The following is a 20,387-nucleotide window of genomic DNA, read 5'->3' as shown; positions in this document are numbered from 1 at the left end:
AATTTGACTTTGCTTAGGGACTATTGAGAGCATCTAAATTCCTCTCTGCAGCCTTTAGGATAGCCAGTAGCTCCTGCTGGTAACTTCCGTTTCATCTACTGAACTAAGCTCGAAGAGCTGATTGCCCTCAGTCAATGAAGCAATACCGGCACTGCTGGGCTTAGAGCTTTTGGGTACAATGGAGGCAGGGGAAAGTGCCGGGCAGACCACAGGAAAGAAGTAAAACCATTCTAAAACTGTTTGAGTACTTGCACTTTGAGGGCACTCATGGCACCATAACCACTGAACCACGATGTAGTGGTTATGGTGCTTGGAGTGTTCCTTTAACTCTTATTATCAATTAAAATTGATCTATTAAGACCACCTGCGCACAGAAAACAAGAGCCACCAGCCCAAAAAAACAATGAAAACGAAAAGTATAAAACATTTTAAAAATAAATCAAGAGAAGAAAGTACTGTTAATATTCTAAACAACAATTTCAGTGCAAAACATGTCAAAATCCTAAATGGCAAGACATGATGAACCATGTTATGAATGCTGAAAATGGTTTCACTGACTTTAAGAACACATTCTCACAGAGTCAGTCCACCTTACATTGTCTTTCCCAGTTTGCCTAACCTTTATATCTGGGAGAATGCTAGCAGCACTTGCATTTTCCACTCCTGCCATGACCTAAGGATTGTTTAGTCTGCGGAGGGTCTGAGCCTTCCTCAGGGAAATGTGAAGATGAATGAATACCACAGTTAGCTGCTGTGTGGACAGGATGTTATTTTAATTTTCAATGCATGGGCTAAAAATACTAGCTGTGCCATTACCTAAAGTGTAAACTCCCGAAGTAGTACCCCTTAAATTGTCCACTCAGGCCTGAGGTTTACTGTGAACATTTTATGAATATTTTATGAAGCATTCGGAATAAGAATGCTAAATCAGAACTGCTCAAGTGAAAATTTCACTGTCCTTAAACCTTTTAACAACTGTTGTAGACATAGACCATCATGGATTAAAAGTACCAGGAGGCTTAAATCCCTGCTGGTACCCAGGGGCCTCCTGTCTTATTGTCTATCATGCTGGGAACGCAACTAGGGTGAGGGCTTGGTTTAGGGGCAGGACAAAAGTAGCAGAATAGAAATATTGGGAATTTCCTCAAAACAAAAACTAATCTATGATAAACCACCCCAAAATATTTTGACTGAGGTTTGTGATAACATTGTTAAATGAAGTTTCAAAATGCTCTTAGTAATTGGGGGTGTATTTTCTACAAATATATACTTTTTGTTTAAGGGTTTTTAATTCTGTATCTACCATTTGAGCAAGCCAAATTTTGCAACGTTTTGGCAATAAAACCAAAATTCACTCATTATGCAATTTTTTCTTTTATAACTTCTAAAAATTAATTAAAATCCTAGACATACCGGACATTTTAACATACAGGACTAATTAGCGTCAATGAATGTCTATACAGTCTATTTTGCGTTTGTTTTCTTTAGTTGCACTTGTAGAAATTATACATTTAAAAAAAAAAAAAATTATATTTCATTCCTATTTAACATTGTGTTTTGTATACATGTAGGGGAGGTGTCCGCTACATATGGCAGTCAATGTACTTTTGTATGGAACTTAAACATGCTAGAGCCAAACAGGCTCTGGCCTACCAGGAGTGGAACTTCAGATATCTGCTAGTGCAAAAGGTAGTGAGGGACAATCCTCAATTTATGCATTTCAGCACTTAGAGGAAGTGATCTCTTCCTTCTAGCAATTTAGAATGGAAATCCTCATTGGAGTAGAGCAGCCCATAGCAGATATCGCAGCTCCAGTCCTTGACCTGTATCTGGTCAGCGTGGACCCCAGGGAAGCCACCCTGCTAGATATACACAGAGCTGCAGAATAAGCCTCCGCCATACAAATACAGACAATACAAAAACACACACATTGTCCCGAGACATTTCACATAAACGCAGCCTCACATGCAGTACCACATACAATACCACAAGCAGTCCTACACATGCACGCACACACGCACACACGCACACAATGTGACATATCATCCCCACACAGTTCCTCAAGCAGCCGCTATACACAGCCCGCATTCATAGGTATCATACACAATACCACAAACTACTAATTAACATTTACAATATAACAGCCCACATACACACAACGCTACAAAGCAACTGCAGCTCCAATAAATAACACAAGCAGAATACAGCAACATACACACCTTGTAACACAAAAAGTCAGACTTTGGGAAAGAGTTGCCAAGATGGCTCATTCGACCCTTATTTCTTCTCTCATTTTAATACAGCTTTTATGGAACTCCTGTATTTTACTTAATAGGCATATCTTCAGTCAAAAACTTGACTACTTTGAAGATGCAAGAAAGTATTAAAGGGTTTAAGCAAGATCCGTTCTGCTATTTAAGGTAATGACTAAGCATACAGATTAATAAACGCTTAAGTGTAGATGAAAGAAATACTACTTTTTAAGGTTCCATAAAATATACAGATCCGCAATGCTCTAAGAATAATGTGCTTCAGTTCTTAATGAGCATCATCCAACCGTATCTATATTTATGACATACTGAACCAAGCCTGTTTTTAAATGTGTTTTATTTTATTTTTTTCCAGCTGGTTGAGAATTTGGTACACCTTTAGTAATGGGAAGATGTCATGGAAGGTGTGGTCAAAAGTTAGCCTTATAGCAGTGGTAATTTCGGGAGCCTGTCACATCCATATCCCCACCTGTCCAGGGCCGGATTTTCCTATAGGCTAACTAGACTTCAGCCTAGGGCCTTAAGATCAAGAGGGGCCTACATTCAAATTGTTAGCAAAATTAAAATTACACTATTCTAAAAACAGTGAACACTAAAACAGTGATCCGAAAATAAGGAGAAATTCTACGCATATGATATGACCAGTGGCGTACTAAGGGGAGAGCAGGGGGGGTGCGGTCCGTCCCGGGTGCCACTTAATAGGGGGGTGCCCGGGGCAGACTGCAATGCCCCTCCTGCCACCATCACCAAGACCGGCGGTCTGCAGCTCCGCAATGTGCAGAGCTGCAGACCATGGATCTCGCGTGCACTGCCCAATCAGAGCATTGCCTCAGGTTGCCACGGCAACGCTCTGATTGGGTCTCGCGAGATCCATGGTCGAGGGCCACCGGACCACCAGGGACCCCACCGGCCCACCAGGCAGCCCCCACTGGACGAACAAGGATTAAAGGTAATTTTTTTAGTCACCCCTCTCACAATCACCCCCCCTCTCCTCATCACCCCCCTCCCTCTCACAATCACCCCCCTCTTCTTCACCCCCTCCCTCTCACAATCACCCCCCTCCCTCTCACAATCACCCCCCTCCCTCTCACAATCACCCCCCTCCCTCTTACAATCACCCCCCTCCCTCTCACAATCACCCCCCTCCCTCTTACAATCACCCCCTCCCTCTCACAATCACCCCCCCTCTCCTCATCACCCCCCTCCCTCTCACAACCACCCCCCTCTCTCTCACAACCACCCCCCTCCCTCTCACAACTACCCCCCTGTCCTCCTCATCCCCTCCCTCTCCTCATCAACCCCTCCCTCTCCTCATCATCCCCTCTCTCTCCTCATCACCCCCTCCCTCTCCTCATCACCCCCTCCCTCTCCTCATCACCCCCTCCCTCTCCTCATCACACCCTCCCTCTCCTCATCACCCCCTCCCTCTCCTCATCACCCCCTCCCTCTCCTCATCACCCCCCCTCCCTCTCCTCATCACCCCCCTCCCTCTCCTCATCACCCCCCTCCCTCTCCTCATCACCCCCCTCCCTCTCCTCATCAACCCCCTCCCTCTCCTCATCACCCCCCTCCCTCTCCTCATCACCCCTTCTCTCTCCTCATCACCCCCTCTCTCTCCTCATCACCCCCCTCTCTCTCCTCATCACCCCCCTCCCTCTCCTCATCACCCCCCTCCCTCTCCTCATCACCCCCCTCCCTCTCCTCATCACCCCCCGCCCTCTCCTCATCACCCCCCGCCCTCTCCTCATCACCCCCCGCCCTCTCCTCATCACCCCCCGCCCTCTCCTCATCACCCCCCGCCCTCTCACAATCACCCCTCCCCTCCTCATCTCGACTTTTTTTTTATTTATTATCCGTGCCACATTTTTTATAAAGGTTAGAACCAATCACAAGATGTTTCATTTAACATATTGATATATATCACAGTAATGATGTATTGTATTGTCTCTCATGTAATTTACAAACTTAAAAATGGGCGGTGAAAGGGCCTCATAAGTGGAATAGCCTAGGGCCTCTTTTCATCTAAATCTGGCCCTGCACCTGTCCCTGTTTAGGAGGGACTGTCCCTATTTGTCCCCAGATTCTCTGTTCCCCTTTTCTATCCTATGTCCCTCTTTTCTAGGAGCTCCATAATGTTGGTGTGTCTGAGAGTATAACTGAGCTCCACAGCTATAATATTCACAGTAATCTGTATTTTAAACTACAATATGTTTTTAGAAATCTGCATATGTAAATAAGATCAAGATCGGCGGAAATACACAGGGCGTCAGCAGGAGGAAAAGAGATGAGGCACAGGCAGCATGGGGTAGGGCAAGAAGAGCGCTGCTCTAGCCAGCCTGACTCTCCTGTCAGCCTCAACTAGCAGCACAACTCCAGGAAAGCCCCCTCCTGCACATAAAAGGGATGTTAACAGAAGGGTGGCTAAACATAAACGTGTGTAGGTGTCACTGTGTGTTAATGTGTATGCATATCTGTGTAAGTATGTATGTGGCAGTGAATGAGCATAAATCTAAGCCAACACTACATGCAAACACACCCTTGCAATAAAACGCAAACATTACATTAAAAAACACCCCTGCAGTCAAATGTCAAAATAATATATAAATACGCCCCTTCATTGAAACACCAATACTACACACAAATGTAAACCCGCATTTAAAAGCCAATACTACATACAAACATAGCCCTGCATTCAAATACAAACATACGTAGAAGTAAACCACTGCATTCCACTGAGAACGGTACATACAAATGGACACACATACTTTAAACAGAAATTTGCTTACATACAAACACTTCTAACAAATAAATATAACTTAGAACCGTCCCGTCACACCCCTAAATTGAGTGTCCTTTTTTGTTCATTATGAAATCTTAGGAGGTATGCCTAACCTTAACTTGACTGCTGCCCAAATATCCACCTCCCGATGCCCTCCCCAAATACACACCACACCATAATTATGGGTAAGGGCAACAGCCAGAGCTTTATTAACTTATAAACAGACCAGCTTTCCATCGAACTGTCAGCTGTTGAGGGAGTTCCCCCCCCCCCCCAACAGACAGATTCCACTTCCTTATCCATGAGTTCTTATCAGCCTGCCTACCGCCATCAGCCCTCAGCAGGCTGCGACTCCCCAAGTTGACTCATCATTTCCTTCAATTTCCAATGCGCTGGTCAGGAACACTGCCACCGTGTTGTCGACCCTGCCCGGTCCCTCCTGACGGCATCGCGACCCCTCCACACCGGACTGTATACCCAAGTTAAAAATATCCAACCCAATGCCTGATAAGTGAACTCCATCTCTCCGCATTAAGTCAGAGTTGTCCCCCTCCAGCTCCACGTGACGGACCACTATGCCACCGAGACTTCGAACAAACCTGGCGACTGTCATGTTCAATTTTTACTGCGCCCGCTCAATACCGCGGGCATGCGGCAATGCCCGCCAACATGGGGGCGCAACCATTTCAGACCAAATGAGCGTGAGGTCTTGGAAGAGCGCCATGCACCAGGCCAAATCCTGCTTAATCATATAGAGGAGATCCACTGTCCGCACCTGACCCAGATCGTTTCTCCCAACGTCAACCACTAACGTAACTGGACCTGAAACAAACCTCTGTAATTCCACACATTCTGCGTAAAACTGCCCCCAGGAGAACCCTTGAACGCCTCGCCACCGAACCCTGGCCACTTCTGTACCGTAGGACCTTTCCTCTGCTCTGCGCACTGCCCAATAAACATAAGAGTGACCCAGGATCCAGACAAAGCGCGGGGGACCTACGAGAAAGAAAACATCACAACAGGTGTGATCGTATATACAACTTAAACACACCAGGGACATGACACACCTTCACCCATACATTGAACCGCAAACTCAATAGCACTAAGCACCGAAGCAAAGCCAAAACCGGAGGGGAGGCAGACGATGCCCGAGTAATCACATGGACCACACTCGTTGTCCATGTGAAATACGACAACGTGCCCCCCGCAACTTCTCGCCCTAGAGCTCCAACGCCACGATCGGAACAAGCTCCAAGAAGGTGAGGTTGCGCATAATGTCCAACCCTCTTTTTCTGGCTTACTGGTGAGTCCCCTCCTCTGCTCTGCCCTTTTATCCCCTTTTGCAACATAGTTTTCCCTATGGTCACCCCCTTTACTGCTGGTCAGCAGTCATGCCCTCCCTTCCTATCAGTCCAGGGAGTTACTTTAGTGAAGCTTCATGGGATTTGTAGCTTATAAACATGTTGAATTTAATTTTTGGCTACCCCTGGTTTATGGTGTCTGGTTAATCCTTCTCATTTGACACTTTTTCCGGGTATTTGTTTGCTCTAACTTCTGTAGGTTCTCTAACCATCATGTCACAAATGCATACATTCAGCAAACATTCACACACTCTCCTTAACCCATGCATTCAGCCTGCTTGAGGATCTGCATATCGGCATCCAGTTAGAAATCTACCTGCTGGAAGTACATGCAGGCTGTTCCGCAATGCCAGGATTTTTGTTTAATTTTATTTCTTTTTTTCCAAATCTAGTTTTATATTCTTGGTGGATGTACCCTTCTGCTATGTGGACTGCACGGAAGGGACAGGCCAGGTAAAAGGCTCTGGTGACATCTGCACACACAATTAAAACATTTATTAAAACTAACTGCTGGAAATGTCCCCAACGGATCCTCCATCTTCACTCTGCAACATCTAGCATCCTAGTTTGCCAGATGTTGTCACTGATGTATCCTTACACGTGAACGATTTTGTGTAAAAAGTTTAATTCAAACCAGGGAATGGGTGCTCCAAGATCTTACAAAAAAAAAATAATGTATAATGGTGGAACTGATTTTGTGCATTCCTCAAAAAAATCCACACTATATACAGTCTTTCAATTAGTGTTTGTGTGTTGAGTAAGGCTTGGCGATGTGACTTGATCTTGTTATAAGGTGTTTATGGACTGCAAAGTTACTAGCCCACTTGGCTGGACTGGCTCCCAGAAGTTTAAAACTGCCTGTCTGCATACATTTGGTGAATGTGACTCAATATTTGTGTGACACACCACAAGTAAATGCCACATTTGTTTCATGTCCTTTACATATGGAGTTTTTTTTGTCTAAACCAGGGGTGCCCAAAAGGTAGATCCCCCAGATGTTTTAGAACTACAAGTCCCATGATGCTTTGTATGCCTTTAGAATGAGAAAGCATTATTCAAGTTGTTTTAAAACATCTAGGGATCTACCTTTTGTGCACCCCTGGTCTAAACAAATTCAGTACGCACTCAATTCCTATAGCCATGCAGGAAAACAAAATGTCCATTGATGATTTATCCAGTCTAAATATTTTTAGATTCAATTTTGATATTTGTTAGCCTACTACAATTCTCTTTAGTGAATTAATCCGCCTAACATTCTTAAAGGAACCAGATAGAATATAATAGAGTGATACATTTACCCTTACCCCAAAGTACTTTGTTTAACAACCACTTTTAGCTTAATGTCGGCCGTATCAAAGGAGTTAATTAATCCAAAAGCTTTGCATTGGAGCTGTTCCTTAAGCTGGTAGGGCAGACGTTGGAAAATATTTGAGCTTTATACAGTATGTTACTGTAAAAATCTGTATGACTTGTGTTTTCATAGCCTATGAGGAAACCTATGGTTTCCTGTGGAGAAAGAGAGAAAAAATTCCACATCTCGCTGCACTGTCTGCGGCATGTTGAGTCCAGAACACAAGAGCCTGAAGGAGCCAATTCCAAATACTTTAATGCTCGCTGCCACACTTACTTGGCAATGCTTTTCAAGACGTTATTTGAGATTGGAGATTTGACCTTAAAGCAGAATTTTATGCTGGCATTCCGCCCACATAAATATGTACCACGAGAGAAGGAGTGAATATTTATAATTAAATAATGATTCAGAATAGGTGAACATAATCTTTGAAATGTTCAAATGAGCTTCTTAAAAAGGCATTGATATATTTTGGGGTGTTTGTTTGTTTGTTTTGGGTTTTGTTTTTACATTTTTAATTTAACACGGTTTTCTGAGGCAATATATTTGCCAGAAGTTTAAAAAAAAAAAAAAAAGAATTTTAAAAAAAGCGTGCTTATACTGCAAAAACTACATAATTGGAGGAACTAGTTGAGAACTTTGATATGTTCATCTGTCCATCACTGCAGGTAATCCCCTGCAAATGGTACATGTCCACCATATTCAAGGTGTTTAGAGGGTAATTTGCATCAAATGGCCTGATTTATTTATTGATTTATTTTGGTAATTTTTATTTCCTGCACACAAGCAACCATTTTAATAGTCATTACATTGCATAAAAAAAGGACTTTTACAAAATAAGTCATGATCTCTTCTCTTGAAATAGAAACAATACCATAATCATGTACTTTAAGGAAACCACACATTAACTTCATGGTTTAATTATACAAACCATGGGACTGACTCGATTCCTGTGGTATAGCATATTTTTGGTTTTCAGAGACGAAGCTCCCACAACAACTGGATGCAGGTGAGGCTAAATAAGTAAATGTTTTGTTTGCAGAGAGGTAAAAACATTCGGTAGTGCTTTCTTGACAATTTAATGATTTGTACAAGTAATTTTGCCTTTCCCAAAATCAGAGGTGCACTATAACATTAAAAATATATATACCAGTATTTATTTTTTCGGGGGGGGGGAGGTATTTCGAGATATTAGTGATTTGTTGTTGTTTTTTTGTTTGTTTTTTTACTTTGCTTTAAATCAGCAGTCTCTACTGGGCTCCTGTTTCTCTTCTTCTGAGGTTATCTGTCCAGATTGAGATGGTCTCTGGTTTATTCCAATGCTTCTCAAATAGAAGCACTTGGTGCCAACTGGGCATGTAGAGCAGTTGCTTGCTGGACTTGGCCAATCAGATGCTTCTCACAAATAATCATTCATGTTTGGTGTCGTTGCCTAAACCCGGTCTCTTTTGTGTAGCACTTGGGTTTCCCTTTAAACCTGTAAAGTGGGAAAATGGGGGAAAAAAAAAAAAAAAATATATATATATATATATATATATATAATATATTCAACCTGCATTCAGAACTGTATTTCAAGATGACAAGACCGGTTTACTGGCTAAAGTGAGAATAGTTGTGTGTTAGAATAGATCATGGATGAGAATGTTGGTCTGTTTAGCTGTTTTTGTCTTAAATGTAAATATTGCTCCGTCTCCTGTCCTATGAGTGTCAATTGCCAGAGATGGCTATTGTGCTTTTAATGGGAATAGAATAAAGAGACTTGTCCCCTACACATTTGTCACTTTTTTTTGCCACAATGAACCCAACTCTGCAGAGTAGTGCCATCTTAACAACATTATGGGCCCCCGGTCTAAGCAGTGCACTGGGGCCCTGCCTACACAGAAATCACAGGAATAAAAATGTAAATTTATGTATAAAATTAAACTTATATTTATTAGTACTTCCAACAAATTCAATACACTCATACAACACATACACACAGGCTGCTGAACACATTCGCACACGCAGACTGCCGGGTGCACGCGAGCGCACACGCAGACTGCCGAGTGCACTTGTGCAGACTGCATTGAGGTGTGGGTATGGGTGTGTGTTTGTTTGTGAGGGGTGCTCTCTCTGGTGAAGGTGGGGGGGGGCACTGTCAGCCCTGGTGGTCCGGGGGTAAGTTCTATGCAGGCTCTCCTGTCCTCCCATGCGCAGAATGCTGTGTGGAGCGTTTTTCAATGGCAACGTGCGGCAACACTCCACACAGCCAGCTCGTGGGAGGAACGATCTGCTACACAGGTCCCTCCTCCTGCATCTGGGTCCGCTCGCCCTCTCTCCCCGTTCGAAGGGCCCTTGGACCGGTGAGAAAGATCTCTGATCTCCTCACCGGCCCCACGGCCATAAAACAGGGCTGGCTCTCCATGGGCTGGCAGGGGATCAAGGGATCTCCCCTGCTGGCATGGGCAGCGCGGTGGGGCCCCCATGCCCTGTACCCACAATAGGGATACTGCCCCATTTACCTAGAGACCACTCCTGACGACCTCTGAACAAATACTTTTTAGGCTCATGAGCCAAGTGATTGTGCTCTCTGTTAAGGGTGCTCTCTGCCATGAATTAAGGAGACAACACAAATGTTTTAAGGGACAGGGAAAACTCTACTTCACTTTGACACAAAGACTTGCCTTTGACTTGGCATCACTCCTCTCAATTCTTGCCACAATGAAAAAAATACACACAATATAACAATGCAAAAGAACAACTAAACAAGAACATAAAACAATAAAATATCATTTGATAAATGGTTTGCGTTAACCTCCCAAGTGTCCCTATTTAGGAGGGACAGTCCCTATTTTGGGCCCAAATCTGTTCTTTTCTATCCTAATGTTCCTCTTTTATAGGAACTCCATATTGTTGGTTTGTCTACGTGTATAACAGAACTACACTGCAATAATACTTTATACAGACTGATTTCTAAACTCATTTATTGTAATTTAAATACGATCCATTGTTCTTATTCTAAATTAATAATTTATGAAACTAAAACCTAGTCACCTGAACTTTTTCAGAACAGCCATGGCCACCTCCCCTTCCACTCACACCCCTAAATTAAAGTGTCCTTTGTCTATTCAAAATGTTGGGAGTGCGATTGGTGAAGACAGGATAATGCAGTCCTAGTACTGAGTGTTCTGCCTCCAGCAGCTGAAAATGTTGAAATTCTTTAGGCTAAACAGTTTAACAGTTTTCATACTTGTACAAGGAGCCTCCATTGCAGCTAATTTTACTGAATGATAATATAAAAAACATGTATTAAATGCCTATCAACATTGTACACAATTTAATGAGCGCCCTTTTCGTCTTTCATTTAATGTGTGTGTGTGTGTGTGTGTGTGTGTGTGTGTGTGTGTAAGAATGTTTGATTTGTGTACCTATTGTACTCACCAGCAGGATCTGTAAATAATCCTAAAATAATCACGTGCATTCACACCTACTCATGGTCCTGATTTATAGCAAGGGAATAATTAATGTTGAACTCCAAAGTATAAAAATGGGAGGTATTATCTTGCTCCCTTTTTGTATTCATTTTTACTTATTCAAACCTTGTGTGCCTTTCAGAATCGAAATAGGCTGTAACTCACGGAGTGCCACAGTGCAATGTACACATGAGCCATGTCAATAAGAAAAATAGTTTTGGAGAGTCTGTATCTAAAACCATAAAATATGAATACTGAATGACTATACAATCACCAGTGAATTGCTGATGGCAGTTCTAGATACTGAATGACTACACAGCAATAAATAAAATAATGACAGTAAATTGTAATTGTAAATTAACCGTACAAGAACTAGTGAATTCTAGGTACTGAATAGTTACATTAGATCAATTTAAAAATGTTGTGTTAGAACTAATTAAAGGAACGCTGTAGCATTGGGATTACAAAACCTAGTTTATGTCCCCCACTCCCTCTCCCCCTTCCCCCCCCCCCCCCCCTCTGTTTTCAATAAAAATATTAAAAGCAAAGGTTTTTACTTGCACTCTTTTGGCGCTGCTGGTCTCTCCACCTCCCCCAGCATTATCAAAGAGGCATAGCTTGTTCCGGTCATGGTCCAATCCAAATTTTGTAACTGATGCGCATGCATGGTAAGCTCCCCATACAATGCTTCTCATGTTTAATCCTTCTCGGTAAACGTTGACTTTTCTGCAGTGAGGTGAGGTGGTATGGGTGACTTTGTGATCATTTAAACTGCAGCTACTTACTGTGCTACAAGCTGAGAAATTGAGATACAGACTTACTGCACCGGTTCTAATCAATGAGAACTCTGAAATGGCTTTGCTATAGAGTCCGTAAACTGAAAGAGTTGAGACTTGCGCAGTCCTCCGTCTAGCATTGATTGAGGTTTGCTGAAAGTCTCATAGAACAAAAAAGGAGGTTAAACATATTGAAAAGATATAGTTGTACTCTTTTCATAAATTCACCTCCAACATGACTGAGCGCAGAATTTTCCAACCATAAAATCCAAGAGTCTAGGATAACAAGTGTGAAAGTAACTACTTACATGGAATTTACAGTTTTATTTTGTTTTTGTGTGCTTTTAATCTACCCTATAAAACTATCCTTTGATCGCCATTTTGTAATTGTCTAGACTTCTTATACTTAATAAACATGTATTTTTGGGGTGGGAAAAAAGAAAATTTAGAAATCACACCTCATTATCCTGCAACAGGGCACCCCCATCTTGGCTCCCTGTCAATCATTCTTATAAGTTCTGTCCTTCTCGCTGTATGATTTATATATGCTGACTACCCGACGCACTTCATTTGCAATGTTTTCCCTGGCTTTGTCTTGTCTGAACTGTGTTGTGATATAATTTTAGATCTTTTGCATAAATTTAGAATAAAACCGAGCCCCTCATGGAAAAGACCAGGTTTGCACATCATATAGGTGATGTCAATGTTATATTCAATTGTGTAAATCCCAGGAAAGTGTCATCTCTCTTTACAGTGAAATATCGCAATCACACTACTTTGATGCTCATGCCTGTTTAATCATTGTGAGCATTGGTTTACTAATATTCCTCAGGGTAATGTACATTAAAGGACCACTACAGTCACGAAGACCACTTCAGCTCAATTAAGTGTTCTGGGTGCCAGGTCCCTCAGGTTTTAACCTTTTAGATGTAAACATAGCAGTTTCAGAGAAACTGCCATGTTTACATTGCAGGGTTAATCCAGTCTCTAGTGGCTGTATTCCTGACAGCCCCTGGAGGCGCTTCCCCAACACTCAATGCGAAAATCGTATTGAGCACGCAGAACGTCCATAGGAAAGTAATGCTTTCCTATGGGCGGTTTGAAACCGCGCCCGCGCATTCAACTCCACTCGTAAGCTGACATGAGAGGTGGAGGAGAAGTCACCAGCGCCGAGGGAGCCCGGCGCTGGATAAAGGTAAGTGGCTAAAGGGGTTTTAACCCCTTCAGCCCTGAGGGTGGGGAGACCTAAGCATTATTTAGTGTCAGGAAAACGAGTTTGTTTTCCTGACACTATAGTGGTCATTTAAAGCTTCACACATTGAATGACAATTCCAAAGCAAAATGTGGTTACTAAATAGCCATACTTGTTTGAATAAAATTTGGAAACCAGATGACTTCACCAATTAATAAATCTTAATAAAATATGACAGATGATGGTTTACTATTCCTAGATAATCAATTGAATCATGTGTTAACATTGTAGTTTAAATGATCAATAAAATGATTCATACATCAAACAAGTAACTATAGTTTCTTTAACTAGTACTGTGAGAATTATTGCTCCATTGTAATATCATAGAAAAGCATATATACTTTGATTGTTGTGTGCATGTTAACTTTTAGTTATATAGCTAGTACTTTGTTACGCTAGAACCAAAGTATACCGGAAGGGTATGCTACATTAAGCAATATGCAGGTTTTAGCTTTGGAATAGTTGCACAAAGATGCAAATATGCCAGTTTTTGCTTTAATCCCCTTGCCCCATCTTGCCCCATTTATTTCAGATTACAAAGGGTCCCAAAAAATGTCATCAGCTCACATCTTTGTACAACCGTAAACATTTTGTAATTTATTCAAAACTAGTATTTTTATTATGAAACTAAAACTGGTTTCTTATGTCTTTTTCTTTCAGCTGAGCCACTGCCTTTAATGGACTTATGCCGGAGATCTGTTCGTTTCGCCATTGGCAGAGATCGTTTGCACCAAATTGAATCCTTACCTTTGCCTCAGTCATTGAAGAACTATTTACAATACCAGTGACCTGTTCCTGATGTTGCTGTCATCTGCTGGACAACATAAATATAAAATGAAATAATGCAAATCACCAGATATTGTTTACATGGAAAGATACCCCCTTGTGGTGGACACTTAAATGTTTATTTAATTTTGAATTCATTTTTTCTGTTTTGTTCATCTGTATGCTGTGCCACAGAACATCACCGGAGCTACCAATATTGGAAAAACATCTAGTGGAACAAAATCTGGTCTGTTGTGGGTTTTTGTTTTTTTATTTTCTGAAAACCAAAGAAAACGTTACTTGCGCGTTATCCTAAAATCACATTTATGCACATTTAAATAACTGTTTAGTATCACGCCACTGGCCGTTAGAGTAAGCTCTTCTGCCCCATGAAGGCAAAACCTTTTAGGTGAGTTCTACACTAACATTTGTTTAGGAAAATTGCCCTCTCTGTCTCATTAGAGATTTTACTTTTCAGCTTAAAGAAGCAGGGTGAATTGTTAGTGTGAGTTCACCTGCCACCTCAAGGCAAAACCTCTTAGGTGAGTCCTAGCCTTGAATGGCCATTGGAGTGAGACTAAAAACCTCCAGTTACTTGAATGTGTATAGCGATGTGGGATAGTATGCAAGTAACTTTTTTTTCTTTGGCATATATGTATTAGGGCTGATGTATACTATAGTCATTGCTGCCACCCAGGAGTAGTGGGAGTTTTAGTGCAGGGCTTAATTTTTTTTTCTATTTTTTTAGCTTACAAAAGAGGATCCAAGAGTCCTGTCCAGCCTTATATTTCCAAGTAACAAACATACATATGCCCAAGGACTGTTAATGAGTCTTCTTCCAATTTTAAAACGCACATACAAGTATAGTCCCATGTGGACCTCTAAAACTCCAAGCGTGCTTTTAAACTAACATGTTGGTCACAATGGAACCAAATGTAACACTTTGTCTTGTTTCCATTATTATTTTACTGCAATCTTCTAAACCACAAGGGAGTGCACAGTATAGTATGATTCAGTTCTATACATCTCCTGGCTCTGCTTTGTATAGCACATGACAGTCCAAAGGTTACAGTTCCACGGACAACATTCATTAGTCTGTGATCCCCAGTACCAAATATGAATTAATAATGTGAAAATATGTTGTGATTTGCTTAAGACACAGCCCCAAAACATCTAGAATGCCAGTTTGTTTCAAACTTTATTGGTGTACACTTCTCCATTTTTTTTTTATTTTGCTTTTATGAACTGGTCATTCGTAGATTTCACAAAATTCAAGGAAATATAGAGCCTGTGGCTATTTTTTAGTTATAAATAATGTTACTTTCTATTCAAATACCTTCTTTTAAATTCATGATAAAAAAAAAAGATATGGAAATGCAAAGCACCTTCATTGACCGCGTCCTTTGCATCTTGGTCCTGAAATATAAAATTTAATGCATTTTGATTCCATTTTTAGATTATAATCCAGTCTTCTTGAGTGCAGAATCCAACCTGAATATTTGTAAAATAAGAAAAAATGCTACCATGTAGAGTTTTTTTTCACTAATTCTGGGTTTGATGGAATTGAAGTGATAACATTTCATGAATAATTTTTTTTTTTTCCTATGTAAGAATTGACTTGCAAAATGTTGTGCAAAGCAGCCAGTTTAGAATTAAAGGGACACTCCACTGCCCAAATAGAAAAAAAACACTGTTTAGCAGATATACCACAAATGAAAGCATGCATGCATTTTCTCATTAGGGGTATATTTAAAAACAGTTTGCAAAAGCTACAGATCTCTTGTCTGCAGCCTTTGCAATCCCTCCCCTTTTAACCCCGCCCACACTTAATGTTACTGCCCAATCAGACTTCCCAATGTCGCTCAGTGAACAATTTTTGCAAGGCAGATGCTTTGGACAATAGTCTGCCTCTTGAGTTTAGCTCCGTTAAAATCAAGCTAAACAACTAGGAAGTAAGAGGACCTGTTATCTGACAGCCAGCAGGGCTGTGTAACAAGTGTAATTTATAAAAGTATCCATTTGTATTGAAATATACACTTTTTGTAACCTAAAAAAAGAGGGGACACTCTATACACATAAAGCCTTTCAGCAAGCTATAGTGCTTTAGGGGTCCAAAGAATCCATTTAAGTATCCAACTCCGTTATCCTGGAAATTTCCTCTCCCCTCCCACCTGCCCTCAGTTGTCATGTTTGCTGCTCAGTTGTCAGCTGACAATGATGCATACTATAGAGCAGGGGTAAGCAACCTTCGGCACTCCAGATGGTGTGGACTACATTCCCCACAATGCTCTTACAGCTATGATGCTGGCAAAGCATCATGGAAGGTGTAGTCCAAAATATCTGGAGTGCCGAAGGTTGCCTATCCCTGCTATAGAGAATTAACATCTGTGGTTCTCTTAAAAGTAAAACTCCTCTACTGGTAAATACAGGATGAAAATAATATGGGTTCTTCTGTGCCCACGCAGGATTGTTCAATTTGGGGAATATTGCTGCCAACTTGGGTATAGTAATGTAATATACTATAGTAATAACAGGCAAATTATGGGGTAACAGAAAACTGTTCAACAAATCATTTTTCAAAAAATATAATGAAATTAGCAGAATGCCCAAGGTGTGTAACTGAGTGTTGCATATCTGTCAGTCTGTTAGAACATGCTTAGATGTCCTCAAACATGAGTTCTTAAAATAGCATGCCTATGAAAATATGCATCTTAAGTCTATAAAACAGTATTTTTACTCTTACGTTATTACTTTTACATGAGTCATACTGTTAGTTGGTACCAAACGCTGTAGGAGTGAATTCAGCATCTCTTGATTAAATAAATTAAATAGTCCAATGTACACTTTTTTATTTTATTTTTTTTATTTTTATTTTAAATAAGGTTGATCTCCTGTTTATCCTAGAATGTATCTTCTTTTTCTGTAATATAACAGATAATTGGACTATATAGTTTAGCTCAAACATAAGTGTCTGTCAACTTGAATCTCTTCTCGTATGGTTTATATTCATTCTGAATAGGTATACTTGTAGTTTTGTGGGCAGATGACATTTTAACAAGTTTGAAAGCACAGTGCTTTTTATTATTCAAGTAACAGAACAGAGAATTTAGCTAAATTTATGGAATATAAAAAAACTATTTTTCTGGGCACGATTAGCCTTATGAATGCATTCTTAGGTGACACCATTGGGAATGTGAATTGATAGACAACTTTTTAAACTGATTGAAAATTTATTTCAAACGTCACTGGTTTGTCCTACATTTTGCAAATCCATTCTTTGCTTAAAGCAACCTACTTTTTAGCGTTTAAAAAAACCTTTTTAGGCGTAACAGTGGTGGAAGAGGCACTATACAGTTAGCCAGCTCACTGGCACATGGGGAGTTACTTTTGTAGCAGGACTTGGAACCTGTAGCTGAGTGACCCTCTGTTCTGGCAGAAACATTAATAATGTATTCAGTATTAACACTTGCTGGCTCATAGTCCATGAACAGCTCTCACAACAATCCTCTTGCTTCCTGTTATTCAGAAAATGAACCAAAGCAGTTTTTTTTTTTTGTGATGTAATAATGTATCTGCAAAGTGCTCCAACTGAGGTTTTAGATTATTCATTATGGTGTGTTAGTTTTATTTTGTTTAGTTTTGTGTTTTTTTTTTTCATTTATTTCCCTTTTTAAAATCTGCAAAAGATGAATCGCTTGTCACTTTTTGAGAAATATTTTTATTTTATATACACTTTAATATGCTGTTTTACTTTTTAATGTATATAGGATGAATTGTTTTATTTATCTAGTTGGTTAATTGGTCCTCCAAATCTTTGATTGCATAAGGGAATATGCCATTTGCACAGTCCTGATGCATTGAAAAGGTTGCAAAAAATATTAATTTGCCTTGGAATGACTGCTCTGTTGTTTTTATTTTAGCGCTCCTATTTGTACAAAAAGTTCTGAAACATATTGTTCAATGAGGTTCAGGACTCTCCAGCAGATAAGATGTTAAATATGCTGCTTTTGATGTTACCCTTCCACCTGTTGAATACACTCCATGCTTGTTTTATCCCTTTAAATGCAGGAAGGAAGAGTAAAGGGATTCACTGTTTGGCCTTCTGTAACTTTAGTCCATTTCAAAATTAGATCTGCCTTCCTCAGAAAGCTCTGAAGGCCCACAAATGATTGAGTCATTTAATATGGACCTTTAAACACAGGATGTCTTCTGCTGATTATACTCTTTTTATTCTGTTTATAAAACCTTTTTTTACATTTTAATTGGAAAAGTATTTTGGTGAAAACTCAAAAACATCTTAACCAGCCAACTTACATCCAGAAAATATTTACTAAAGCTGAGTTATAATTTTATAATTTCTTCCTAAAACTGAGTCTTGTTTGTTTCTCCTAAGGAGATCGTTAAAAAAAGAACATTGACTGAGTCATGACCTAAATATATAAAATCTACATGTAGTGTTTTGTCATTCTGCCTTCCTGAACCCCAAGAGAAGGCACTGTTGTTTAACGACTCAGAGGGTTATTGAGATATTCAAAAAGAGGTCCATTAAATTGTGGTAGACATCTAAGGTTCTTTGACCTGTAGGACTTCAGTTCCTATTGACCTCTGTAAATCAGAGGGTGATGAGGGATTAACAGCTGGAGAAATGCATTATTACTAAATGTTTTGGAAAATTTGTTACAAATGTTAGAAAACTGCAACGCACGTGCAGTGGAATGTAAGCGGGAATGTTTAGGATTGAGGCTGGTGTAACCATGAAAACATACTTGGTTTCATTACACAGTGTAGTGTGATTGTTTCTAGTGGGTGACACAAAATATATGCCCAAACTTGAAATTATTATTGTGTTTATTAAGTTTTAGAAATTGGAAGTTGTGGATAGTTTAAACCTTTCCATGTGCCAGTGTGGACAGTTTGCATGAAAATGCATTGAGCACACTTCCGGGAGTAAAAACATTAAACATGTCATGAACATTTCACTGTCCCTTCTTATGTCTGGGACACAGCTTGCTTCAGGAGCAAGGTTACCAAACGGAATTCCACCACAGTAGGACATGGTTGATCAGTGATTGACGGTAACCTGTTTCCTGCAGTGCCTTACTGCAAGTCCAAACAAATGGCATCTACAGAGCTAATATTAGCTCAGGGTCAAATAAAATGGATCAATTGTGACCTATGGATGGGGTTCATATGACAATGAGTGAATGAAATGACACTTTCTAATAAAGTGTACTTCTGAAAAACAAAACGTGTCTTCTTTCTTTCTAGCTTGTTTAGCATTTCATGAATCTGTTGGTCACTCCAGAATATCCAGAAAGTAATTGGCTCTATGAATAGACGTGTGAATATACAGGGTTATTCACTGAAATTACCATGACATTTCTCTCTGTAGCCCAAAATTGACATATATGGCGAAGTGGGAGAATGTTACCAATGTGGGTATTCTATTTAGGATTTGATGCCCTAGCCCTAGCCAATTGCTGGTTTAGTGAGTAACCCTGGGAGTTCAAAATCCATGGGGGAAGTTATTTAAATAAGAGTTCTCCGGGCATAACGCCTTCCTAAGCTGTAAATATGTAAAATTAAAGCCTAAATGTTAGACTTCGCAAAACAAAATATTTGCTTCTTTAGTTAAAAAATAAAAAATTACATTTATTTTGTGGGGGACACTCAAAGCAATACTACGTATTGTTTCTTGCATAGGTTATGGTACATGAAGTCCTCAATCTTTTCTTCACATACTTAATTACAGCTACAGGGTGTTAACCCTCCACCGTGTATAATATTGCAGGAAAGCTTTTCTTCCACCTGGAAATAGCTCTTCCGTGGTGTTAGTAATGATGTTTATGTACAAAACAGAAGTCTTATTTGACTTATAAAGGCTTTTATAGCATTCAGGCTATCCTTGCAGAATTGATCCTAGTATATGCTCGTACTAGGAAGATCAGGAAGGAATGGATTTACAGGACTTGCACAGTGCCCCACTTGAAGACCGTTTAATGACCAGAGTTTTTACAAATGCATAACTCGTCAATCCCCAAAGACAAAAGCAAATTTTGGTTCCTGAAAGAGGGCTTAAAAAAAAATAGACTTAATATGTAACACTAAAATTAAATGCCATCAATGTTACTATGGTATATGGCAATAAACAGTTTCGTTGTAGCACAATTTTGTATAGTCATATCTTCTTGTATAAATGCAGATTACATTCACCAGGAAAAACATTTTTCAGCTTCCAGGTTTCAAAAATTGAGGTGCAAATTTGATTCAAGTAAATATGATATCTTTGCGCTCCTCTAAATATTTTCCTCATCTAATTTAACTTAAATGGACATACCAGGCACCCACACAGTTGCAGTGAAGTGTATGTTTTCACTGCCC

At 40.1% G+C, this 20,387-nt stretch overlaps 1 protein-coding gene across 2 annotated transcripts in view; it reads left to right on the top strand.

Annotated features, from left to right (window-relative positions):
• Positions 1-14,752, top strand: part of SPSB4 (splA/ryanodine receptor domain and SOCS box containing 4) — a 123,220-nt gene extending 108,468 nt beyond the window's left edge. For both annotated transcript variants that reach the window (XM_063440994.1, XM_063440995.1), the window contains exon 3: positions 13,902-14,752. In XM_063440994.1, coding sequence (XP_063297064.1) covers positions 13,902-14,029 — 128 coding nt within the window. In that variant the 3' untranslated portion in view covers positions 14,030-14,752. The remainder of the gene's footprint in view (positions 1-13,901) is intronic.
• The last annotated feature ends 5,635 nt before the right edge of the window (positions 14,753-20,387 follow it).

Source organism: Pelobates fuscus, chromosome 2, assembly GCF_036172605.1.
Source record: "Pelobates fuscus isolate aPelFus1 chromosome 2, aPelFus1.pri, whole genome shotgun sequence".
Taxonomy (NCBI): domain Eukaryota; kingdom Metazoa; phylum Chordata; class Amphibia; order Anura; family Pelobatidae; genus Pelobates; species Pelobates fuscus.
The sequence above is the reverse complement of the archived record's forward strand: the minus strand, read 5'-3'. Positions and strand labels throughout refer to the sequence as shown.